The 26698-nt window shown below is 35.4% G+C and overlaps 1 protein-coding gene across 2 annotated transcripts in view; it reads left to right on the top strand.

Moving 5' to 3' along the window:
- Positions 1-26698, top strand: part of Ncbp1 (nuclear cap binding protein subunit 1) — a 38378-nt gene that overhangs the window by 6516 nt on the left and 5164 nt on the right. Inside the window, exons 2-22 of one of the 2 annotated variants that reach the window (XM_047524344.1) lie at positions 180-268; positions 791-891; positions 2804-2960; positions 5281-5388; positions 5740-5861; positions 7293-7362; positions 7767-7982; positions 10280-10377; positions 11042-11105; positions 12520-12630; positions 14484-14548; positions 14852-14914; positions 15137-15211; positions 17100-17203; positions 18924-19046; positions 19947-20049; positions 20598-20691; positions 21393-21496; positions 22883-22997; positions 25777-25905; positions 26463-26576. In XM_047524344.1, the coding sequence (XP_047380300.1) occupies positions 180-268; positions 791-891; positions 2804-2960; positions 5281-5388; positions 5740-5861; positions 7293-7362; positions 7767-7982; positions 10280-10377; positions 11042-11105; positions 12520-12630; positions 14484-14548; positions 14852-14914; positions 15137-15211; positions 17100-17203; positions 18924-19046; positions 19947-20049; positions 20598-20691; positions 21393-21496; positions 22883-22997; positions 25777-25905; positions 26463-26576 (2225 nt within the window). Of the gene's footprint in view, positions 1-179; positions 269-788; positions 921-2803; positions 2961-5280; positions 5389-5739; positions 5862-7292; positions 7363-7766; positions 7983-10279; positions 10378-11041; positions 11106-12519; positions 12631-14483; positions 14549-14851; positions 14915-15136; positions 15212-17099; positions 17204-18923; positions 19047-19946; positions 20050-20597; positions 20692-21392; positions 21497-22882; positions 22998-25776; positions 25906-26462; positions 26577-26698 lie in introns of those variants that run through there. The other variant, XM_047524345.1, reaches the window with a different exon arrangement.

The raw sequence follows: 26698 nt of genomic DNA, 5'->3' as shown, positions 1-26698 counted from the left end.
TGGAGACTCTTGCTTAATGTAGCATAGTTAGAAATGGAGAATCAGATAAGAGCTTGTACTCCATGTCAAAACAAAAGTAGAGCCTGGTATAAAAGAGATTAAAGCCTTAAAAGGTGGAATGAAATTTGTGATAGCAGATTCATCATGTAATGTTAAATTTTTTTATGTTGCTGAAATAGGTGGACAGCCACACAAAAGGAGAAAGACTTCTGATGCAAATGAAACTGAAGATCATTTGGAATCTTTAATATGCAAAGTAGGAGAAAAGGTATGTACCATGATAGGCATAGGCTACAGTGGGTTTAGGTTCCTGGTTGTGCTTTGATTAATTTCTGCAACTGAAAACTGGATGATCCAAGTTTTAGGCAAAGCTTATATTGCTATGCATCTGTACCCAAAGTGAATGCATATGGAAACACATGGGATGGTAATTAGCGATTTTCATAGATAATCCTTAGGGGAACCTAGGAAATAATTTTCTCAGTTTATAAATGACCTAAACCAGACCTGGATACTCGAGGATACTAATTTGCCCAAAACCAAATAGTGAATTAGTAAGATGGAATAGATCTCATGATATTCTCCATTTCTAATACTTATTCTCCATAGACTGCTTATTTTAAAATTCTCATTCATCCTTTTTTTTTTCATTTTTTTCATTCATTCTTTTTTGTGAATTTCTAAAAGAACAGTAACTACCTGAATTGATTTATAGTCATCTAGAAAATGTTGATTTTAATTCACTCATTGATGAGTTCTTGACTGATAGTTGATGTGGTATCCTCTACAGAGTGCCTGCTCTTTGGAGAGCAACTTAGAAGGCTTGGCTGGTGTTTTGGAAGCCGATCTTCCTAACTACAAGAGCAAGATCTTAAGACTTCTTTGTACAGTGTATGTATGCAAAAGATTTATGAATCCAGGTGATAATGTATTATCTACTCTTAAATGCTTTGGGAAATGTTCAAAAGATATGTTTATATTCCATATATCACTGGCTTTCTTTCTACTGGAAAATTTGTACAAATGAAAGGACCTTGGGCCTTTGGTAAACCCCCCCTCCCCCCCTTTTTTTTTAGGGGTAAATAGAAGTAAGATTGAACATTTTCCTTATGTTCTATTACTTAGAACTTTAGAATAATTTGAATTGACTTCCAATAAGAAAGTAGATGCTTTCTCATTCAGAGATTTTTTTTAAAAGCCTGTATATGTAAGTGTATAAACAGAGTTTAGCTTATATTTTTAATCAGTACCAAATAATTTTGAGAACTCAAGTAATAGCCCTTTATGGGAGACTGAAGATGCTTTTTGAAGCTATTAAGAGGCATAATCTTTCTCTGAATTAGGTTGTTTCAGTTATTTTAAAATACAGCTCATTTTTGAAATTTAAAAGTTACATCTAAAGTGAAACTATCAGTGTGTTTCATTTAAATCTCTTAATTAAAGTATAGTTAGATTTTTAATTTTTAAAAAGAATTCAATTAATATTTGGAAAGATATATCCTTAGACTAAGAAACTATTAAGAAGATCATTTTGCTACAGTTATCCATAAGATAACTTTCTGTTTTGAAATTACTTTAAAAAGACAAATAGCATTTATGTTTAAACTCTGTTGGAAGTCATGTTTGTTTGTTTAGGGCTGAGCTGGTATTGGTTGGTATGTTCTTTTCTGATTTTGGCTGTGAGAGGACTTCAGGGAGCATGACTTACTGTTAACACAAGTATTTTCTGAAGACCTAATTGTCTCTAAATATTCTGGTCAGTACCTTAGGAAAACATAAAAAGTATATGAGAATCTTTGTTCCACTGAATTATTATGAGTTTTATTTGCTTTTTTTGAGCTATTTTCTAAAGGCTGCCTAACTTAGGAAGCAGCATTTGCTTTTTTTAATCCTTTTTTAAAATTGTGATCCTTTTCTCTACTTTTCAAATTACTTTAATGAAATCAGTCCACTTGGAGTAAGCAACTGAGATGTAACCAAATTTTGACTATATCAAAATACCGTATTAAGAATTCTACAATTTGGGCTGGGGCTGTAGCTCAGTGACAGAGCGCTTACCTAGCATGTGTGAGGCACTGGATTCAATCCTTAGCACCACTTAAAAATAAACAAAGGCATTCTGTCCATCTACAACTACAAAAAATTAACGAAAAAAGAATTCTACAGTTTAACTGATAGGAATTTGATTGAAACTCATTTAAATTCTTTATTTTTTTTCTAAGCAAAGTAGAATTTTAGTCCCATGACATTTGGGTAGCTAACTTTAGAAACTTGGAATGCTTTGTTCCCTTAATGATTCTGCATTAAAGAAACTTGTTTCATCCAGCATTTCCATGATACTTTACCATGGAAACCATTTTATGTGAAATTGCTATTCAATTCCACTAAACACATTTGTAGAAAAACTGGTCTGGCATATTTTTATGTCAGTGTGATAACTTCACAATAAAACCGCTCTGCTTTGTATGTGTGTGTGTGTGTGTGTGTGTGTGTGTGTGTGTGTGTGTTTACTGGAGAGGGACCCAGGCCCTTGCACATGCTAGGCAAGTGGTCTGCCTCTGAGCTACAGCCCCAGCATGTTTTACTTTCTCAACCCTTGGATTAAATAACTAGAATCAGAATGAAACATTGTGGGGGCCACATATTCATCTCTTCTCAATGACTTTTATGCCTTTTCTGAAGTAGTTTTTAAAAAATAATCTCATTCCTAATTTAATGGGATGATAAAAGGTTTACATGAAATTCAACAACTTAACAATGCCATTGTTTGGGGGTCTTCCTGTTGTACGGGTTCTCAAATCAGTGCACGTCTGTTACCTGAGAAGCTGACAATTTATACAACATTAGTTGGACTGCTAAATGCCAGGAATTACAACTTTGGAGGAGAATTTGTAGAAGCCATGATTCGTCAACTTAAAGAATCATTGAAAGCAAACAATTATAATGAAGCTGTATATTTGGTAAGTTATTACTTTTTGTATATTATGACATTATTGGAATAGAGGGAAGGGGTGAGCTATAACAACTAATTTATCCTTTCTCTTGAAATACAGGCCCCTACTCATCCCACTAGCTGCTCTTTTGAAACCATTCTCATTAAAGGTACTACAGAACACAGTACCCAATCCAGCAGCTTCTCTTTACTTTGAATCCTTGGTGACCTTCCTACAGCATGTGATTCTTTACATCACTTTCTTAATCCTGGAGTTCCACGGTGCCACATTTTTTCTGGATTTTTCTGCCTTCTGTTCCTCAGTCTCTTTTATCTGGGTCATTTTCCTTTGTCCCTTAATTTTTTTGTGTTTCTAAAGATTTTGTCCTCACTTTTCTTTCTTCTTTGTCTTCTGAATCATTCTCATTCACTCTTAGAGCATCATAAACCAAATTTATTTGACAGTGCCCCCAGAACTGAACCATATCTTTAACTCCCCCATTTCTCCTGAATTCCAGACCTCTATCCCAAATTTTATCTGCATAGCCCTTAAGATACCTTTATCTACAAGTCCTTAAATTAATGTATTGTTTACACCTCATTTCCTTCTTTCCTCTCCCCCAACTCACTCACAGTGCCTACTGTCTACTGGGAAACTCATCTAGAAAACTTATTAAGTTTTGTCTTCCCTTTGCCTCCTTACACTGTAAGTATCTCTAAACCCTGCCAATTTTGCTCCTAAAATGATCTAAAATCCATCCCTTCTTTGTCTCTAAGGCCTCTAGCATAGTTCATACCTTTCCTCTCGTGCTCTTAAGAGCCTCTTAACTGATGTTTTTGCATCTAGATTTTCTGCCTTTGAATTTATCTTCTACAGTTGCACCAGAATGGTCTTTCTTGTAACTAGGCTTTGCTCATGTCGGTCACTAGTTAAAACTTCAATTTCTACCTGTTGTCTACAGTGGCTACTTACACAAAATTATTCATTGGATTGAAGGAAGTAAGTATTAGAACTCATGTTAATCTTTAATAGGAATGGAATTGAGCCTTTCTGATACTTAATACAGAGATTGGTAATGATTCCATGTATATCATAAATAAATATACACGTTAGAAATTTGTGATCAAATTCTTTTTTACTGAGCACATAATCAGGAAACTTTGAGCACAGTGGTGCACTTCTGGAATTGCAGCAACTTGAGAGACTGAGGCAGGAGTATCACAAGTTCAAGACCAGTCTCAGCAATTAGCAAGGCCCTAAAGAACTTAGACCCTGTCTCAAAAGTAAAAAGAACTGGAGATATAGCTCAGTGGTAGAGTTATAGGATTAAAGTCCAGACTCTTTAACCTGCCTTTCATGATTGCCTGTTTTTCTCTCTTTGACTTCTACACCCTCTCCATCTTTATCAAAATTACTTGCAGATCCCTGGGCATACCTTGTTTTTAAACCCCTCTGCCTAGAATTCCCTCCTTGCACACCACTTGAATACAACTTTATGGTATAGCACAACTGTTATCTCCTTTATGGTGCCTTTCCCTCCTCCCTTTGTTGCTGTTCCTGAGGAACTTTTTTTTTTTTTTTTTTTTTTTGTTGATGGACCTTTATTTTATTCACTTATTTATATGCAGTGCTGAGAATAAAACCTAGTGCCTCACACATGCTAATCAAGTGTTCTACCACTGAGCCATGACCCCAGCCCCTGTTCCTGAGGCACTTTTAAATTTACCTTTTAGTCTGAGAGTTATCCCTTTGTGTTAAGATTGTGCTTGTACCAGTAGAGTGCGTACCCTACAACAGGGTCTTTAGTAGTACTCAGCAGTAGTATGCAAGAATACCCAATAAATATGTTTAATAACTTCCACTTCCATAGTTAAATAAAAATTATTTGTAGCCAAACAGAAAAGGAGATTGTAAGTTGAAGTAGCTAGAATATTTTAGTCTGGGTTCTTAATGTAGCACAGCATAGAAACCTATAAATTCAGATTCCTATCCATCATGGTGTCTCTGTCACAACTTCTCAACTCTGCTGTTTTAACACAAAAGCAACCCAATCAATAAATAACTGAATGAACTTGACCATGTTCCAATAAAAGTTCATTTATGGGTAATGGAATTTGAATTTCATATAACTTGTATGTATCAAAATATTTTGATTTTTTTCCCCCCCAAGCATTAAAATCTAAAAGCCTTTTTTTGTTCCCATGCTGTGCAAAAACAGGCAATAGGCTAGATTTAGCTCTTGGAGTGTAGTTTTTCAAACCATGTTTTAGACCATACAGGATTGCTTATTTTGTAATTATTATGAAGGACATTTAGATTTAACAGCAGAAATTGTTTACCCCAACAGGTCCGTTTTTTATCTGATCTTGTGAATTGTCATGTGATTGCTGCCCCATCAATGGTTGCCATGTTTGAAAATTTTGTAAGTGTAACTCAGGAAGAAGATGTGCCTCAGGTAAGAGCAGTGCATTTGCCGAGTCTCATCCCTATAGTACTGTTAGGAATTTTTTTTTCACTTGTAACCCTTTAGCAATAAACCAAAGGAAACAGCAGATTATCACACTAAAAATGCTTAATCCAAAGGTAAGTCACCTGGCATACTGATGGGTCTCTTGACATCTGTATGTTAATTCACATTATTCCATGTGCTAAAAATTGAAATATCTGGAAATGCTCTCAATGAGCTAAGTGTATTATCTAAGTTCTATTAAATAGCTTCCATAGGAATTCATTTTTAAAATAAATAAGATATGAATGAAAATTTACTAGCACATATTTTAAACTTACCTTTCTAAAAATTCTTTAGGTGCGACGGGATTGGTATGTGTATGCATTTCTGTCATCTTTGCCCTGGGTTGGAAAGGAGTTGTACGAAAAGAAAGATGCAGAGATGGACCGCATCTTTGCCAACACTGAAAGCTATCTTAAGTAAGGGCACAGCTCATAGTATTCTTTGCTATTTAGATAAAGGATATCTTACTAATATAATAAATGTATGATATTTTATATTAGGAATACCGATTGAGTTTGATTTCTTAAAAAAACTAGAGTTTCTGAAGGCATTTTCTAGGTACTCTCATTCTACTGTCGTAACTCAAACTCCAAAATAAGCAAATAAGTTTGCTTACTTTGCCAGTGCAAACGAGTTGGTACATAGCTTCTTTTAAGCTGCTTTTATAAATGCTTGTAAAAGGTATAAAATACCGTAGTAAAATAGTTGCTCAGATATTAGCATGCATAAGAATTACTTATGGTGCTTAAAGTGCTCAGACCTAGTGAATTGTGTTATTTAGGAGAGAGGTTTGAGCATCTGTATTACAAACATATTCTGCAAGTGGAAAACCACTGCCCTAGTACATATATTTATTTCATAAAAGTTAATCCTAAACCAAGCCCTTAAAATAGCAGTTCTCTGATCTTCCACCCAGCTCACACTTCTTAAGTGTTTAAGCAGTATGACCCACTTTAATTTCAATGGTCCCATCTTTCCACTGCCTAACCCTCCCAAGCCATGATAAATGTCTTGGTTTATCTTGTTAGCTATAATACTAATAACAGGCCTTGTTAGTAAACTTCAGTTTAATTAACCAGCAGCATGATATTGGTTATATCTCTTAAGTTTCACAAGTTAATTTTGTTGTATCATTTTCTGCCTATTAATAGATATGTCTTTGGATACTATGTTAATATTTGTTTTATTGGTTACAAATAAAGTTAAAAGAAGTCTGAAAGAATCTTTTATGTGTGCATATGTATAGCTCTTTGCTCTTTTATACAAATGGTAGTCCAGTATATACATGGGCTCTTCGCTTGCTTTTTTTCCTTAGTATAATTTGGATTTGTTGTATAAAAGTATATAGCTCTATCTCATTCTCTTTAACAGCAGTATGGTATTTCACTGTTTTAAGCTACCATGATTTCTTTTAATAGTTCCTTGTTGGTGGACATTTATTTCAGAACTTTCACTATTATAAATAATACGTCAGTGAATATTTTTGTATATATATTCTTTGTGTACATGTGCAATTATATTTATAGGGAAAGTGAATTCTTGGAAATGGCATTGTTGGGTTAAGGTTGTGAACAATTTAAATGTTTATTGGTTCAGTAAAATTGCCTTCCAAAGAGATTTTATTCTTCCAAAGAGAGTACACCAATTAACCCCTCAGCCAACAATGTTTGAGATTATAAATTTATTATCTTGATGATTATGGTACATTATTAAAAAGTTTATGTCTGCTGATCTGAGAGATAAAAATGTTATTTAAATGCTTTAATTTGTTTTATTGATTATGAAAACCACTGAGTGTTTTTTCCTGTTTTGAACGCCTAAGTATAGATTTTCATTTTTATCATTAGGAGACGCCAAAAGACTCATGTGCCCATGTTACAGGTTTGGACTGCTGATAAACCACATCCACAAGAAGAGGTAAATCAGTTTTAGTCTCTAGTGATAACAAACACAGCCCTTGAGTAGATTCTTGTCTTCTATTTGTATACCGTAGCTAGTTTTCCACATTTCATGTCAGGAATTCAGCCCCTCATAGCCCTAGCCACAGAGGGGATATTTAATAAATGTTAGAATGTAATTGAAACAGTTTCTTGTTCTATGGGATTTTAGCTATCACAGATTCAAACAGATATGTATCTACATGTGACATAATAACAAACAGATTTTATATAAGTAAAAACAAAAACTTGGTGCCATTGTTTTATATCATATGTAATTACAAGTTAACTTACTTTTGTGTCCTATATGTTAAAAGGATAGTGATTTTTTTGTCTAGTCAAAATGTTATTTATATTAATTATTAAAAATTAATCTGTCTTTAGTATTTAGATTGCCTGTGGGCCCAGATTCAGAAATTGAAAAAGGATTGCTGGCAGGAACGGCACATCCTAAGACCTTATCTTGCCTTTGATAGCATCCTCTGTGAAGCATTACAGCACAATCTGCCTCCTTTTACACCACCTCCTCACACTGAGGATTCAGTGTACCCAATGCCAAGGGTCATCTTCAGAATGTTCGATTACACAGATGATCCTGAGGTATGTGACCAGTTAAAGTATTAGAAAGGGGCTATGTTGCATTCTGCTTGTGGTTTAATCCTGTTTTACTTATGACTAAGATACCTTTCCAGTAATTTTTATCTGTTAGTGTTGTGGCAATACAGATAATTTTTTAATTTCACAAATGACAATCACCTCCTATAAGAAATCATATTTAGCATATATAAATAGATTACAGGTACTCCATAGTGTGCAGGTCAGGAGAGTAGGTTTGAAGGCCAGATTGGATTGCATTTTAATCCTATTTAATAGTATTTAATCCAAACACTATTTTTATAATCTTGGTCAAATTATTTAATCTCTGTGCCTCAGTTTCTCTAAAGGAATAATAATGTATTTTCTCATAATATTGTTAGGATTAAGTTATTAACATGTGTAAAATGCATAGACCCAATAATTGTAGCTACTATTCTTAATAAGGTTTTTTTTTTTTTCCCCCCAAGAAAAATACCTACTTTTAGAGATTGTCCCTATCTATAGATAGGTCAACTTGCCTTAAGTTAATCATATTGTGTAATTATTAAAAACAGATGCTAAAAGGTTTTTAATTAAAAAGAAAACCCAAAGATTAGTATAAACTGATGTGTTAGTCAGCTTTTTGTCACTGTGACCAGAATATCCAACAAGAACAACTTAGAGGAGGAAGAGTTTATTTTGGCTCATGGTTCCAGAAGCTTAGTCCGTGGTCAATCATTCCACTGCTCTGGGCCCAAGGTGAAACAAAATCATGGCAGAAGAGCATGGCAAAAGGGAAGCTGCTTAGGACATGGTGCAGGGGAAGGGACCTGCAGGGAAGACAATCCCTTCTGGGGCATGCCCTCAGTGACCCACCCCTTATAGCCACTGCATACTTGTCTACAGTTACCGCCCAGTCAGTCCATTCAAACTAAGATGGTCTGATGGGGTTACAGCTCTCATAATCTAATCATCTCATCTCTGAGCATACTTGTGTTAGCATTGGAGCTTTTGGGGGACACCTCATATCCAAACCTTAACAGCTGACTTTATCATTCTATCATATTCTTTATTATGAAGTCAAGCTTTGGCAGCTATTATACTTTGTTTGGAAAATGTTATTTGATGTTAATATTTGATTTAAAAATTTGTATTTTAACTATGCACTAATTATTTTTATCTTTGCACTCGTACGACTACTTTAGAACTAGGCAGCAAGTGATTACTGGGTTGGTTCTGAAGAGAAACTTGTGTGGCTAACATACCATACCCGTTCTTATTATATCCCTGTAAGCATGAAGCAGTTTCTGATACTCAGTACAGATGACACTTTGGGGTAGATAATTTTTTGTTGTAGAGGGCTGTCTTGTGTATTGTAAGATGCTTAGCGGCCTTCTTGGCCTTGACCCTCTAGATGCCAGTTGGCAGGTATATGATTTCTATACAAAATTATCAACTCCTGTCTGCTTTTCCATATGTAATTCAACATTTTAGTCACAACTACATAATGGTCTAATTAGGTATATCTAACCGGATATCTAGTTTACATTTAAGACTGCCAAAGTCTTTACAATTAGTTATTTATGCACTGGAAACTAGAATGTAGCCACAAATTTGTTTCTCCTGTGGTGGTTATATTTAATTGGTATTGCCTCTGTAAATGTGCTTATCTATCTATTCCCAGAAGAGTATAAATATACAAAATACTTGTTACTCTAAAAATGATGATCAGATTATTTTTTGTTGTGGCCTTTAAACAGTATTTATTAAAGATTTTAGGCATTATAGAGAAGATTAAAGTAAAATCCCCAAATCACCATTAGGAGTCTATTGTTTACTCTTTGAACTTGGATGCTCTGCATATACTTATGAAAACATTGAACAGTGTCATTTTGGAAGTATTTTAACCTTGTTTTAGACAGTATATTCATATCTTTCAGTGCATATGTCATTTTTTTATGTCTATGGTGTTCAAGTAGAATTTTCTTTCAAGGTTTAAAAAAATAAGTCAGACTTTGCAGGGCTAGTAATATACAAAAGTTACATTGCTTTATAAAGTAATTCGTATGTAAAATGGGCACTGATGGCATCTGATGGTATCAGATATAATAGAAGAACACTCCAACTGACACTTAATTTCATTGTAGGTTTGTAAACAAAACAATGAAATTTTCTGAAATGCTGAACTTTGACACTTCTGAATTTTTATCCCCATCATACAACATAGTGTCTGGAACATAGTAAATTCTCAAATATTTGTTGAATAAATGAAAGAAATCTGCTTTCTAGGTCTGTATTTGTATATATTTGGTTTTCCACAGGGTCCTGTTATGCCAGGGAGTCATTCAGTGGAGAGATTTGTTATAGAAGAGAATCTTCACTGTATCATTAAGTCCCACTGGAAGGAAAGGAAGACTTGGTAAAATTCCCTTTGTGGTTCTTTAAGAGGGGGAGAGGAGCAATTCTGATGGCTTAGTAAGAACAAAATGTATCTTACGAGTTACAACAATCAGTTCATTTATTCTCCTGACCAATCTTGCTAAAATCAATCACCACAAATGTTTGATTTACTTTCTCAAGGCTCTTCACCTTCGAAATAGTACTTTGTTGGGTGCTTTATAATAATGTGCCTATGATACCATTTTTTGTGTGTGGATATTTGTGTGCAGTATGGAGAACTAGAATGGCAAACTACTTTTGGTTTGAATGTTATGGGAATAAATGAGTACTGATATGGTTTTGCTCTTTTTTCCAGTATTTATATACCCACACTTTGGAAGTTTATTTTTATAAACTCTTAGACCTTGGAAAGTTCTGGTTTAGATGTTAAAGTGGAAAGAAATGTATTTGGGGAGTGAACCACCCTATTAAATTAGTAACCTGTTAAATTAATAGACCTGATTATGCTTCTTTAGTATTATTACTTAAGATTCCTTTTTCTTGTGGTAGACAAATAACTTATGCCATAATTAAGTGAAGTAATCAAAATCCAGAACATTTCAGAAGATTTCCTTTTGAAATGACTTGTTTGATTTCTTAACTATCTTTGTTTACTTATTAAGCTTAATTTGTACTTTTTATAGTGCTGCACAACTAGTGAGCTATCCAGGGAAGAACAAGATCCCCTTGAATTATCACATAGTGGAGGTACGCATTCTATATGGTGTTTGTGTCTCAATTTCAGAATCTTTCTGTTGACTTTAAAGTGTAATATACTCTTGGCTTATTATTTTTTTTCTTGCTACTTGTCAGGCACTGAAAATTAACAGAGGAGCGAGGAAATTGCTGTCAGTTTTGGTGGTCTATTAGCCATGTTAGTAAAGAGAAAAGAGGAGGTTGAGACCAGTAGCGAAATGGAATTTTGAGTTGCCTATAAATTATTTATATAGTATGCCTTCATTCATGGATAGTTATCATGGATAATGTAAGTTACCTCTAGCCCTGTCAGTACATTGTCCACTTAATAGATATATAAGTAAGTGGCTTATATACTTAAAATTTTTGTATCACTCTAGGCAGATAGCATATCTTTACCTGTGTTTATCTGGCCTCTTAATCAGCATACACCTGACTACTACATTAATTCTTGTAATACAAGGTTAGGGATGAATCCTTATTTATTCTTAGAAATCAAAAGAATGAAGTGGTTTGGAATTTGGAGAACTAGAAATACTTTGGACCCAAGTTAATTCAGACAAGAGGATGGTACTGATAGTACAGAACCTTGAAGAGACCCTGTCCTGATAGTTTCCACCTGACACAAGTCATGATGTTCACTGCATTTCTCCTTTATGTTGAAGTTTTCATGAAAGAGCATAGTGATGCTGTATTATTAAGATTCACATTTTATTCATCTCGTACTTTGTGCTTTCTTAAAAATACTTTTTAAAAATACTATATCTGCCTATCTGTACAAAACTTGTGAGAGAATATGCTTATACTGTGAATTTGGCTCATTGACTTGTCAGTTGAAATGCAAAATATGTCATATTTTTAAATCTGTAGAATGTGTAAAACTTTGTCAGAGTGAAGTATAGTAGTGAGAAAAACGGGAATAAGAAGAAAAAATACAGGCCAGGCTTTAGAATTCTAGGTTGGTGGTTCTGTAAGAAGGGTGGAAAGCAGAAGTTTCTGAACAAGAAGCGTGGCAAAGAATTCTTACACCGCCAGAGATCTAGCATCTATTACAAGTAGGAGTGTGCAATAACTTGACTATCTTCTCTTTCTGGTTCTCAGAAGGGTTATTGTCACTTACAGAAATGAAACTCACCATGTACATTCCTGAATCAACTTAGACACTTCCAGTGTTGGAATTATTGCACACTTGTCAGGGAGCAGTGTGGATCAAATAAGCATTAGTCTTATATGCTCTTATTTGATTGAGTTATAAATAAAGGAAGGGAAAGATTTCATTATGGTATTTGTTATACAAAGTAATTCTTTTTTCCTTATGAGTGCCGTGGAGTTAAGAGTTTGAGTTTATTATTACATTAAGGTTTTTCTAATTGTTAAGTACAACAATAGCAATTGAGTTGAGTTCTGATTCATGATTCTTTTGTAGGTGATCTTCGCAGAACTATTTCAACTTCCAGCACCCCCTCACATTGACGTGATGTACACAACACTTCTCATTGAACTGTGCAAACTTCAGCCTGGCTCCCTACCCCAAGTTGTATCCTTCACTTTGTTTTTAAATTGATACTCATTTGACTGGCTTTAAAATGTTATTAAATATCTGAGCTAACTTTTCTCAATTTTGTCTTTGTTCCAACTAAACTTTAGGTTTTAGGAAGGATGGCTCTAATTTGCCTTGTTTTAATGGTGGACTCTATCATTTGAATAAGAGAGATGGACTGATATGCACATTGCAGTGTTAACATATACCACGTCCCCTCCATTATGAAGTCAAATATATTGATTGCTATACCCTATACTCTGTTCTCCTACCCAGCAGGGTCCCTCTGTTTCTACCCTGACACTGTTCTGACATGATGATCATTTCCTTGCTCTTTAAAATATAGTTTGCTGCAAATAAGAATGTATAATCTGTAGTTCAGACAGTTCTATAAAAGGATTAGGATCCGTTAATTGTAATATTTAATTCCGTATCTAAATTTTTAAAAATTAAAAAAATATTTTTGGTCTGCTGTTGCATGTAGTTAAGGGAAGAGACGGTATTAACTCTCCCACTATGATTGTGAATTTGCTCATTTCTCTACTTCTGTAGTTTACTTTGTTTTGAGTTAATATTATTAGGTCTGTACAAGTTCACAGTTGTTACACCTTTGGCATTGGTCTGAAGCGATTCTTTTTATCATATGTAGCTTTTGCCTTTAAAAGTCTGTTTTGTTAAATGTGATAAAGCTTCACCATTTTTCTTTTTTAAAATTATCTTTTTTTTCCTCTCATTCTTTTTATTCTAACTTTCTGCATCCTTAACATTTTTCTGTTTTACATCCAGCATCTAACTGGAATTATAGCCAGCTTGACAATCTTTGTCTTTTAATTGGGCCCTATTTGTCATGCCTGCCTGTATTTCTTTGCTGTCATGTCTTTTGTATTACATAAGGAATTTGGAGTTTTATTTCATTTTTTTCTCCTATTAGTTTACAAGTATATACCTATATTTCTATAGGAATATATACCTGTATACCTGTATACTTTTTGTCACGTATGCTTATTAGTCTTAATTTCTGACCTTTCAGATAATAAAACGATCAGAAAACACTTTAATTTCTTTTTTTATTCCCATTTACATGCTACTCTTAAAACAGAGCTTAAAGGAAAAAATGTTTCATAACAGTAATATTCATTTAAGTAATGTACATATCTTCCACTTTCAGGGATCTCCATTTCTCTTTGTGTATCATAAATTTTCCATCCATTGTTAGTATTTCCTTTAGAGAAGGTTCGCTGCTGGTAGTCTCTAACTTTGTTTTTGGAAAAATTTTTTTATTTTGTTTTCATTCTTTGAAAAATAATCTGGGGCTTTCAGAGGAAGAGATCTGGGCATTATGTTCAAAGAAACTTGATTTGTAATAGCACAAAACTAGAAATAGTTCAAGTGTCCAATGACACATGAATGGATAAACAAACTGTTATATCTTTGAAACAATACTACTCAGCAGTATAAAGAAACAACAAGAATAACAACACAATGCAGACAACAACTTAAATAAATAGAAAAATGATCTATGCCAAGTGAAAGGTACCAAACAGAAGAATCCATATATTGTAAATTTACTTAAAATTCTAGAAAATGCAAAATAACATAATGACAGCAGGCCAGTGGAAGCTTGGGAGAGAGAAAAAGAGGAAAGGATAATAAAGAAGCAAAATATTCATTATCTTGATTTCATGAATGTATACAGACCAGATTTATTATGCATTATTGATACTTTATAGCTTTGTAAAAAACAAAAACCAAAACATTTAAACATGAAAAGATGCTCAAAGTTTATGGGGTTTTTGTTTTTTGTTTTCAAAGAGGTTGGAGAATAGTTTTCCTTATCTTCAAATTCTCAGCTTGCACAGGCAACTGAAATGCTATACATGCGTTTGGACACAATGAATACTACATGTGTAGACAGGTATAATAATTGCTTATTTCTATGCTGTTACATAAACATATATAAAGTGCCCACACAAAATAGGTGCTCAAATTATATCTGTTTCTTACCTAAAAAGAATAAAAGTAAGCACTGGTAGAAGAGGGGGGAAATAAGGAACTATTAAAAATGAGTTATAAGATTTGCAGAGAAAAAAGTAAGAGGCAAGAGAAGCTGCAGGTGGGGGGTGGTTTCCATCAAGCATAAAATCGAGTTAATCTGTTTGAAAGATTACATAAATTTCTGTTCTAAATAGCAACCATTCTTCTTCCCACCCCCGTGTAGGTTTATTAATTGGTTTTCTCATCATCTAAGTAACTTTCAGTTCCGCTGGAGCTGGGAAGATTGGTAAGTGTGGTATGTTTTATCTTTCCTTTCTTTTTAAGTCAAAAAACTTTAAAATTGTAATTTAAAGGCAGTCTTCTTTACTATCTGAAATCTTTTATTTTTTTGATATTAATTTACTATTTATAAATTGAATAATAGAGGAAAATTATTTCTAGTTAGTGCAGGTTAGGTATAAGTGCAGACCATGTGTAAGAACTTAAAAAACTACATTTCCTCAATTAGGTCAGATTGTCTTACTCAAGATCTTGAAAGTCCCAAACCAAAGTTTGTAAGAGAAGTTCTAGAAAAATGTATGAGGTAAGTTCTTTATGTTTTCTCCTGTATTTAATTCTTCTAGTTTTGCTGGTAGGATATTTTTCTCTTCTTTGTACCTGATGTATAATATGTGTCTGAGTATTTGCCCTTTTTCTATCTCACTTTTTAATCAGGATTTAGGCTGAAAAAAATTAGTCAGCCTTACCATCTGTATTCTATGTGAATTTAGCCAATAAGTTGTGCTTTAATGTACCAGAAAATTATTTCAAATGTATACAAAAGTTGCCTCCCAAAATACCAAGAACTCTGTGTCCTGTTCATCTAGAGTCCCACGTTGCTGGCATTTTATGATGTTTGCTCTAATGCTCACTCCTTGTCTCCTCTCCACCTGTTACAAATGTTAGAGAACAAGCGGCAGACGGGATGGGCCATCATCCTTTGACACTTCACAGTATATTTCCCCTCTTACATAACCAGCTGACACTTTCCACAAGAGAAAGTCAGCTCTGGTGCAAACTACCACACAATCCCCAGATGGCATTGCTGTTTCACCAACAATCCCATCAATGTCTTTCTTTTCTGGCACAGAAAACATGGGTAGCACTGCGTTGTCATTCTCTTCAGAAACCTTCAGTCTTGAACAGCTGTTGTTCTTAATCTTCATCTTTCATGTCTTTGCCAGTGTTAAAGAGTCTAGACCTTACTTTCTCAGATTGCTCTGATATTTCCTCCTTAGCTAACTCAGGTCTTAGTTTATTGCTTTCAGTGTGTCACATGAGAAGGCATGTGAATCCAACCACTGGTGCTGTTTTATCTTGACCACCTGGTTGTATCGGTGTGCCAGGTTTCTCCATCTTAACCTCACCATTTTGCCCTTTGTGATTAATTAGTGTTGATCACATATTGATTAATATAATTTGGGGAAGATAAATTCTAAGTTATATTCTTGTCTTACTCTTCATCAAACCTCCACTCTTCACTAAAACGTCCAGCCTCATCAGCCACCACTAAGATGATTGCCAAGTGATGATTCTCTTTGTCCTTTTTTTTCTTTAAACATTTATTTGTTGGCATTCTACTATTAGAAAGAGCTATCCTTTCTCCCCTTTTGTTTTTTCCTTTATTTAAAATCAAACCATGACTATTGTTATTTATTTTGATGCCTAAATTGTCCCTGGTTTACCCATGGGAACCCTGGGTAAGTCCTTTTTCTTTTTATTTATTTAAATAATGTCCTCCAACATTCATTGAGCATTCCTTATTTTCAGGTATAAGATTTCTAAGCCCATGTGTTGTTTTTTGACACTCTCCCTCCCCAAATCATCCACTCAGATAACCCTAGTTTCTAAGAGTAGAGTGGTAGTATTTAGGGACCAAGATCTGGGCCCTAGATTTGCTCCTTGTTATTGGTGTGTGGTTGGTTCTGGGCCCTCTGGGTGAACACATATATGTGCATACATACATAATGTATATCTATAAATATTTTTATATCCACCTGTGTGTGTGTTTTGTGTATCCATCTCTTTACTGTCAATTTGCCATATTCCTTCTAGTTTTCCTCTGGCATGATCTGTAAATACCTTCACAAGTAGAAACTCTTATCTTCTGTATTTATTTATTTGGTGCAATATAACCAGTCTGTCAGCCATGCAGATTATTTCCTCCTCCCTGTCCCACTCTGAGCCCATATCCTTGGTCACCAGGCTTGTGGGCCCTCTAACCTACACATCAATGAAAACCAGTAAGTTTTGAAATAGGCTTGAGTTTAGGGAGCTGCTAAGACAAAGCCCAGAGGACTTTTTCCCCATTCACTTCTTGGTTGTCAGCTGGGCTCAGGGTGTTAGTGATAGTGACTTTCCTGGTAAGTTGGGTGTTACCAAAGGATAAAACTGATGAAAGATATTTTCTGAGGCTGTTATTTGTTTTGTAGGTTGTCTTACCATCAGCGTATATTAGATATTGTTCCTCCTACCTTCTCAGCTCTATGTCCTGCAAACCCAACCTGCATTTACAAGTATGGAGATGAAAGTAGCAGTAAGTAATAAAATTAGACATATGTTTGTTCCTTTGTCTTAAAAGAGTATCAGTGCAACTATTCTATGAAGTCAGTTACTTAAAAATGGAAAAATTGTACTTTGTTTTCTTAGGGTTTATACTTTCTCTGTTTGAAGGTGGTCCATCACTAACCACTATTATTGGTCCTGTGATCATTTTGAGGATTTTGCTGAGATTTAATTTGTTATCATTGGCTTATAATTTTTATACTGTTTACAGTGTTATGTCTTTGACATCATTTTAAATATGGTGTCAGGTATAGCAAGGTAAGTTCAGAGTTAGAATGTACTAAGCTGAAAATGTGTATTTGTTATGATGATGGGGATTATGTGAATTGATTATCATCTGATAATAGTTAAGGTGTGGTGTTGGGAACATAGGTGCACATGCCAGTGTGCCTCTAGAAGTAAATTCGTCAGTGTGATTTTCTTGCCTTTCATTCACTTCTTCTCTGAAATTGTACCGTAAGTCAGAGGGGCTGTGATTTGAGATGCTATTTTGTACTTGGCACACTGCGTATAATGAAGGAAAGGTGTTGTACATGGGTGACCCTAGTGCAGAGTCAGGCGTAGGAGTCTTCCAAGTTGGTCTTTTGGTGTTGCAGTGAGCACAGCCCCTCCACAAACCTTCCATTTTGTGTTGTGTGGAGGTTCTTTGCATCTGTCAACATTGCTCTTGTCTCTGATTCTTTTTGCTTCCTGGAGTATAGCCTAAGCTCTACTCCCATAAGTATTTTTTTAACCTTTAGCAAGCCAGTTTTGTTTTGCTCTCTGGCTACCTTAAATGTAAGTATCTTGGTTCTTCAACTAGAATGTAAATTCCTTGGTGACAAAAGATTCTGGTTATATACTGTGTTTTTTTGGTTGTTTTGTTTTTGTTTTTGTTTTTTTCATTTATTTTCCTCTCCCACTTTCCAGGAAAAGCTCATAGCAGGTGTTATATGACAATGCTCATGTGACCTGTTGTAATTGACTTTATTCATTCCAGGTGCTTAAAACTCATAGTTTATGAGCCAATGTCAGGAGTCTCTTTTGGTTACCTTACTTATCTCTCTTACACTCAAGGGAGTTGCTCTGGGGATGCCTTTATACAAGCACACAGTACTCAATAGATGTAAACCAGTAGTAAACACCTGGAGTCACATCAAGAGTATCTGCCTTATGTAGATTCAAGCATGTCAAGCAGAAGAGAGCAGCAAAACACCCTCTTAAGTAGGCAACTTTTACCTTGTTCAAGGTTAAACTTAGTTTCTGCTGTCCTAGAGAAAGTGGCAAGAAGGGGATATTGGCAAAAATGAAAGAAAAATACTTTGATTCTTGACTTTTGAGGTTACAAAGGCCTAAGAAAGTTGAGGGCTGTTAGAGAGAGTTGTAATTATATCACTTTTCCCCTCACTGCTTATCTTGAGGGAGCTCAACAGCCCTTGGACTCCGGATTTCAATTAGCTAGGTATCATTAAGAAAGTATTGAAATGAGAATCGTCTTTCTGGTTGAGTGTTTTTGTTGTTAGGTTTCGTTTTTGTTTTGTTTTGTTTTGGCTTATTAAAGGAAACCTTCATTTACGCAGTTTAAATATTGATCTTGAGATAAAGAGTATGTTTGGGAAAGAGTTTTTTTGGTTTTGTTTTTGTTTCTTTCTCAGTTGTTCATTAGAATAGTTTTTCAGTATGATCTATCTTCTCCTCCATTCTGTCTTTAGATTCTCTTCCTGGACATTCCGTGGCCCTCTGTTTAGCTGTTGCCTTTAAAAGTAAAGCAACCAATGATGAAATCTTCAGCATTTTGAAAGATGTACCAAATCCTAACCAGGATGATGATGATGGTAAGGGAATTAAATATTTCTTCAGTGGAACTGTGTATGTAGGCAAGTTAAAGTATAAACAACTCTGGCAACAGAAGCTCCTCTAAATCCATTGGGTGCTCATAAAGCAGTGGATCTGTTTGACCTATTCAGCCTGTCATTTGTTCTTAAAACCCAGGTATTTTCCTCCTTATCTAAAAAGAGGCCCTCACATTCTGTGAAATCATTTTCCATTATGAATATAAGCTGCATTCTACCTACAAAGTAAAATATACCTTGATCATTCAGTGATGTTTCAAAACATCTCTGCTTTCACCGGAGAGAGATTCCTGAATGAGACTTGGTGTGTTATAAATGTAGATGTTTTCTCCAAATTAAGCTATAATGATAGTAATGTTTAACATTTACTGAGTATATACCATGTAATTCCAACCAGAATTGCAGTTTTGTTTTATTGGCAAAGGTGGGAAAATTGACAAAATAATTTCTAAGTTTACCTGATTAATAAATGGGTAAGAAAAGAAGTGATAAGAAGAATTTACCTTATCACATATTAAAACATTGTGATATGTATAGTTATTTATAATAATTAAATGGATGTGGTAGCATACAAAATGACAGTCCGCTAGGACAACTGGGTAACCATTGGCAGGGCAATGGATTTAGAAAGCATAAATCGAAATGGTGATGTTAAATTTAGACACTGTCATATCTTCAGACATAGGTTTAAGTGTTCACTCTTTGCTTTTAATATATGATCTTTCCATTATATATGGAGTGAATATGAATAAGGAAATATGAGTGCTGTTTTTTAAAGAAATGGACCATATAGAAGAATTAGGGAAACAGTTCTATAAAACTAAGAATTAAGATTGGAATTGCTGTACCTATTTTTTTATATTACTGTGAAATATTTTTCAGATGAAGGATTTAGTTTTAACCCATTGAAAATAGAGGTCTTTGTACAGACTCTGCTACATTTGGCAGCCAAATCATTCAGCCACTCCTTCAGTGCTCTTGCAAAGTAAGTACAAGCTTGGTGAACACCAATGGCATAATAATTTTTATGTTTTTTTAATATGAAGATCTTAATAGTGCTATTGAATATTGGTTTTGTAGCTAACTTCCCTGTCCCAGGGCTTCTTTTAGTCTGTATGTATGGTCTGCGTATGTAGATGGAAGGTGCATTAAGAGAAATGGGTGAAAGCCTCTGCCCTCAGGGTAGTTGTCTATAAAGTCAGAAGCTCTCAGCCTGTCTAAACATCTTCCCAAAGGAAAGCAAGCAGAAATGAGAGCTACCGACATTTTTGAGAGCTGCTCAAAGGTTGGCATCTAAAGACATATTTTTTTAGAGTCCAAAAGAAGGAGGGGCATATAAGATATTCCTCTCTTAAAATTTTGTGGCAGCTCCCTTACAAACTGACTTACTAGTCATACCTTTTTAGCATCCTTAATGGTTAATATTTGGTTATTTTGTACTTACATAATATATAATAAATTGAGTAATCTGTTTTGAAAACAAAAATGCTTAATGAATAAGTATATGTGGTATTTCTTCCCCATTATCAAAAGGTTTCATGAAGTCTTCAAAACTCTAGCAGAAAGTGATGAGGGGAAGTTACATGTGCTAAGAGTTATGTTTGAGGTTTGGAGGAACCATCCACAGGTAAATTATTTAATTAAACATGTTGAAGCTCTGATTAGGTATAAAGATAAGGCAATTAAGTATTGTTTTCATTTGTAAAACATGAAATTTGACTCTGCTTATAGAATGGTGTTAAAATTTATGAATTTTTTTGATTCTGTGAGTGATGTTTGATTTATTCTTAAAAGTGTAAGTGTTGAAATTGGTTTTGAACTATAATATCTCAACACATTTTAAATGTTCAGTAAGAATGCTTGTTGCTTGGTAGTCTACTAGTTTGGGAAGAGAAGTTGTCTGTTCTATCCAGTTTCTACAAATAAGCACTATATTTCTCAAACCTCAGTATAATTGCTTTTGTACTGTGTATTATAAAAAGGGATTTAAAAAATTTCATAAGACAGTTAAGTCTTTCTATGAAAAAATATATTTTGGGGATTCAGGTGAAATAATATACGTGTTTTGTACAGGATTTTCATCTAAAATTTTTTTTAACAATTATCATTTAGAGTTTTTCTTTTCATTCAATCTTTATTAATATTATAGTATGTCTTACATTACTAGAACCAAGCAGAGGGCAGAATAAGTCTTAAGACATAATGATCAGATTGATCAATTCCCTTGCCACAAAAGATGAATTATTAGCCCTGTTTTACTTTTGTAGGGGTAGTATTATTTTGGCTACTACTAGGTGATTTACTCAAGAGATTCTTTTCTCCTTGTAGATGATTGCTGTCCTCGTGGATAAGATGATTCGTACACAGATTGTTGACTGTGCTGCAGTAGCAAATTGGATCTTCTCCTCAGAACTGTCTCGTGACTTTACTAGGTTTGGAGTTCATGTATAAGGGACCTTATGTAGGGCTGGGGATATAGCTCAGTTGGTAGAATGCTTGCCTTGCATGCACAAGGCCCTGGGTTCAATCCCCAGCACCAGGGGGGGTAAAAAAGGCCATATGTATATCAATTCTTAGAGAACACAAACTCTGTAAAATAACTCATAAAAATCCAGAAGACATAAAAATCCATCACAGTGCTTTAACTCTTCATTGTATCTGTTGTTGCCAGAGGACACTGGTATGAAATATACTGAATCCTTAGGGCTACAGGGTATGATCAAATGTGTGATCAGCCAAGTTGATGTTCACAAATGAAGCCAACAGAAGGGCATTCTCAGATTTGCAAACACTCAGAAAACTGACCACCCACGAATGTGTTAACCATTATTCTGAGTGATTTACCTTTTCAACTCATTTTGTGCTCACAACACCCAAGAGGAGGTTCCATAATTGTCCACATTTTACAGAATAGGAAAATGTCACAGAATGCTTAAGTAGTTTGCCCAGAGTCACATAACCAAGTGCAGAGCCAAGATTCGGACCAGGCCTTCTAGAATCAGTTAATTGCTCAAGAGCACATCTGTTCTTCAACACCTAGCTCAAGGATTTCTAACTGCAAAGCCTTTGCTGACCCCTACCAGAGTCAGAGTGCTCTGCTCTTTTGTCCTATCTGCTAACATTCTAAGACTTGGAGTTTTATGAACAGATTGCTATGTTATCTTCCACTTAAACTGTCATCCAGGCCAAGATTTGTAGAAGGAAGTACTATTCTGTGCTGTATCCTGATGTTAGGAGGCCTAGTTTATACACATAAAAATGAGTGGATATTTTAAAAAGTAAACCACTTATTTTAAAGTACCTGCAAGCTGATCCTCACTTTTTGTGCTATTTGATGATAAAGATAGCCGACAAATTTATCTCATTCTTAAAGCCTAGCAGTTGATAGCCATTATCAACTAATGAATTTCTGAAATCTCCCAAGGGAATTGGCTAAGTACTGAAAGAATGTGAAACAAGCCTCAGATTAACTTCCAATGCTTACTGTTGACATTTAGAAGAGAGAAATGTATTTCTCGTAATGTTAGTGGTTTTCATAGTTTCCACTTCAGTGAGTATGTACATGTCATACAAGGGACAGAAGTAAGAAAAATGGCAAGGATAGTATTGCCCTTGGTGAGCTTACTTGAGTCTGCTTGAGTCTAACGAGTGGAGATGGATGCTTGCACATCATAAGTGTTGCTGGAGAAATATGACTGTGCCCAATGAGGGGAAGCTGTAGCAGCCCTTAAGGATGGAATAGATTGTAGAATTCGAGGGGGTTTATTGCCTATAAGCATAACCTGCCATACATTAACCAAATGCCATATTTCTTTAAGACTGTTTGTTTGGGAAATCTTACACTCTACAATTCGTAAGATGAACAAACATGTTCTCAAGATCCAAAAAGAGCTAGAAGAAGCTAAAGAGAAACTGGCAAGGCAACACAAACGGGTAAGTCTGGTGTCGATTTCAGAATGGTTAAAGAAGGTATGACAGCACCTGGGGAGAATGTTCAAAGACGAATACTTGGTGGTAATTCATTTCTTCTTAGTCCAAGTTCTGTAGCCTTTTCTAGAAGCAGAGAGGATAGAATCAGGTCGTTTGTTTTGGGCTGTTGTACTGCATGTTGTAGGCCATGAGCTTTACTTGTCCCTAGTTCATCATCTCTGGATAACTTCTTGTTTGTACTTCCTAAAAGGGAAGAGGACACTTCATTTCTGAGTCTCTGGTGCAAGGGGGAAAGGGAGAAGATTGTAGATGCTTATCACTTCCTCAGTACTTTGGAGAGGGATGGAACAGACACTCCCTAGTTTACAAAAATAATTCTCAGTAATAAAATGTTTAGTATTTTAGCAGTTTTGAGGGAAATCAGGGAGTTGACTGCATTCTGTGACGTTGCATAGTAGCACTTGTTTTCTCCATGACAGTACTTTCCAGTGTTAAGCATGTTTACCAAAGTAGAACATGGGGAAAAAGTTGAATGACCTGTGAACCTACAGGAAGTTTAAGTGCTGGTGTCCATGTAGACAGAAATATATACATAAGGGAATGTAAACATACACTCACAAACCTAAAATACTATAAGGTAAATGGTATCGTCCCATTTTTTTAGACGTATAAATTGAGGCTCCAGAAAACATGCTCCAGATCATATAGCGTGTAAATGACAGGGTAGAGATTTTCACACATGCTACAGTGTTCTCTGGAAATTTGCTAAAATACAATAACTGCTAGCACATGTGACTATTTAAATTTTAAATTGGCTGAAATTATTTGAATACAATTTAAAATTCACTTTCCTTGTTGCACTGGTCACTTGCATTTCGAGCGCTTAGTAGCCACGTGTGGATAGTGGCTGTTGTAACTGGCAGTGTGGATTTTTGTAGCATTTCCTTTCTGGCAGAAAGATTTGTTGGGAATGGTACTCCAGTCTTACCTTAGTATAGAACTAGGAAGACAAATGTGCCCAGGTGCTTGGAACATAAGGAAGACACCCATAACAGGTGTGTGTTAGAGATAAAATCAGAGTGGTTCTGATAGTTTTGCTTCAAGAATAGGAGATGCTCTCAAAGACGGGCCTTAGCAGTAGAGTAGTATCTAGAGGGATTACCAGACCTTCTAGGTCCTGTGCATGACACCCACCTTCATGCTAAAAGAAACCTGGTATGTGACATACCTAGAGCCAAGTGCTGCTCAGCCATCTGACCTCTCACTTTCCCCTTCCTCAGTACAATGAAGATGAATCATGGATTTTATTCTGCCTTATTTTATAAGCCTAATAAACAAATGCTGTATATTCTTCTCCAAGAGTACTGCTTTAGCAACTTGTCAGTAGGCATTTTTCTGTTTTCCTCTTTCTCAGCATTTTTATTGGCGCATTATAGTTGTACACAGTGGTGGGATTTGTTGTTACATGTTCGTACGTGCACACAATATAACAACAGAATCTGCCCAGTACCACTCGCAGCACTTCCCCCCGCCTTGTCTGCCTCCCACTCCTTGACCCCTTCCCTCTACTGACTTCCGTTTGATTTCCATGAGATCCGCTCCCACTTTTCTTTCCTTTTTCCTCTCCAGCTTCCACATATGAGGGAAAACATGCTTCCTTTGACTTTCTGAGTCTGACTTTTTTCACTTAATATAAAGGTCTTTAGTTCTATCCATTTTCCTGCAAATGACATAATTTCATTTTTACTTATAGCTGAATAAAACTCCACTGTGTATATATACCACATTTTCTTTATCCATTCATCTGTTGACGGACACCTGTGCTGGTTCCATAGTTTTTGGCTGTTGTGAATTGTGCTGCTATAAATGTGGGTATGCGTGTATCACTGTAGGATGGAGACTTTACACTTCTTCAGGATAAATACCTAGGAGTGGGATAGCTGGGTCATATGGTAGTTCCATGTCTAGTCTTTTAAGGAGCCTCCAAACTGATTTCCATAATGGTTATAGCAATTTACAGTTCTACCAACAGTGTAAAAGTGTTTGTTTTCCTCCACATCCCCTCCAGCATTTATTATCATTTGTATTCTTGATGACTGCCATTCCTGATGGTATGAGATGAACTCTTAGTGTAGTTTTGATTTAAATACTGAATACTCTTCAGGGGAAGTTGGAAGAAATTATTAAAGCTGTATAGGGGTAGATTGAACCCACTATTATCAGCAGAGTCTTGAACAATCTGCTTTGAATTATCACATGTCAGTTGAAGCCATTTCTTATTCTGATGAGAATGAGCAGCCTGGGCTATGAGCCACAGGAGGGCCTGCCCATCTTTTCCACGTGGCCTGTTAGGGATGAAAGATAAACAGGGTACTTCCCTGTTGTTGACTGCACACAGCATTAGGCAGTGTTATTTTATAGTCAACACCCCCACTGCTGTTACCAAGATAAGTGTCACTGAATTTCTCTGACCTGGCAGAGTGAAAAGGTCATGCCTCTGAACCAAAAGGGGACCTTGAGATGTTTTGGGATAGGGGGTAAGGACCTTTTACCATAAAAATATAAGTCTATTTTAAAATTTTTGAGATAGGCTCTTTCTGAATTGATTGAGGCTGACCTGCCTTAGCCTTCCAAGTAGCTGGGATTACAGGCATGTTCCCAATAGAATACAGGTTTTTAAACAGCATGTGACCTGACAGAATAAAATCCTTCCTCTTCTTTAATGTGGGATTCAGTACACTGGATTTATAAATATTTCCTTTTGTTTCTGTACCCTCTGCAGCGAAGTGATGATGATGACAGAAGCAGCGACAGGAAAGATGGGGCCCTTGAGGAGCAGATAGAAAGGCTGCAGGAGAAAGTGGAGTCTGCGCAGAGTGAGCAGAAGAATCTCTTCCTCGTCATATTTCAGGTAACTTGGTATGGCACATTGACGTGTAAAAGGAATCAATGCATTTCTTTCATTTTAAAAACTTATTTTTAATTATGAAAGGAATGCTGCTTATTTACAGAAAAGTTTTAAGAATACAAAAATTTACAAAAGAAAATGTCAGTATTTGGAGGCCACCATGTATTCTCAGTTCTGTGCCATGTACTTAACATTGAAATGCCTGTTTCATGTTTAATTATTCCCTGTTGTTGATGATTTAGGTGATTATTTTCCATCCTGAGAACATTTTTGTTCATAGTGTCCTCCTAACATTTCTGATTATTTTCTTAGAGGTCCAGAAATAATATTACTAAGATAATTTAGACATTGAATCTTTATGTATTGCCCAAAAGAACACATCAATTCAAATTATTACTGGTTTCCTTTTCTAGATTGACAGTATTCAGTGAATCATGAGTTAGGAGCACACAGCACAAAGACTGGGTAGAACAGGCCATACTTGGAGGTCTCTGTCATGAGTTTGTTTCTGAAGTATAAAATTATCCCTCCAGTACTTCACCTTCATTCCTCCTTTCCAGCGTTTTATCATGATCTTGACTGAGCACTTAGTACGATGTGAAACCGATGGAACCAGTGTATTGACGCCATGGTATAAGAACTGTATAGAAAGGCTCCAGCAGATCTTCCTGCAGGTTTGTATGGAACATTGTTTAAATGATAAACACTGTATTCTCAGCCATAAAGGTTTTCCCATTTAAAAAAAAATCCTTGCCAAATTTGCAAGAAGGTTATGTAGTAACCTGTAGGCCCTTTA

Source organism: Sciurus carolinensis, chromosome 14 (assembly GCF_902686445.1).
Source record: "Sciurus carolinensis chromosome 14, mSciCar1.2, whole genome shotgun sequence".
NCBI lineage: Eukaryota > Metazoa > Chordata > Mammalia > Rodentia > Sciuridae > Sciurus > Sciurus carolinensis.
The sequence above is the reverse complement of the archived record's forward strand: the minus strand, read 5'-3'. Positions and strand labels throughout refer to the sequence as shown.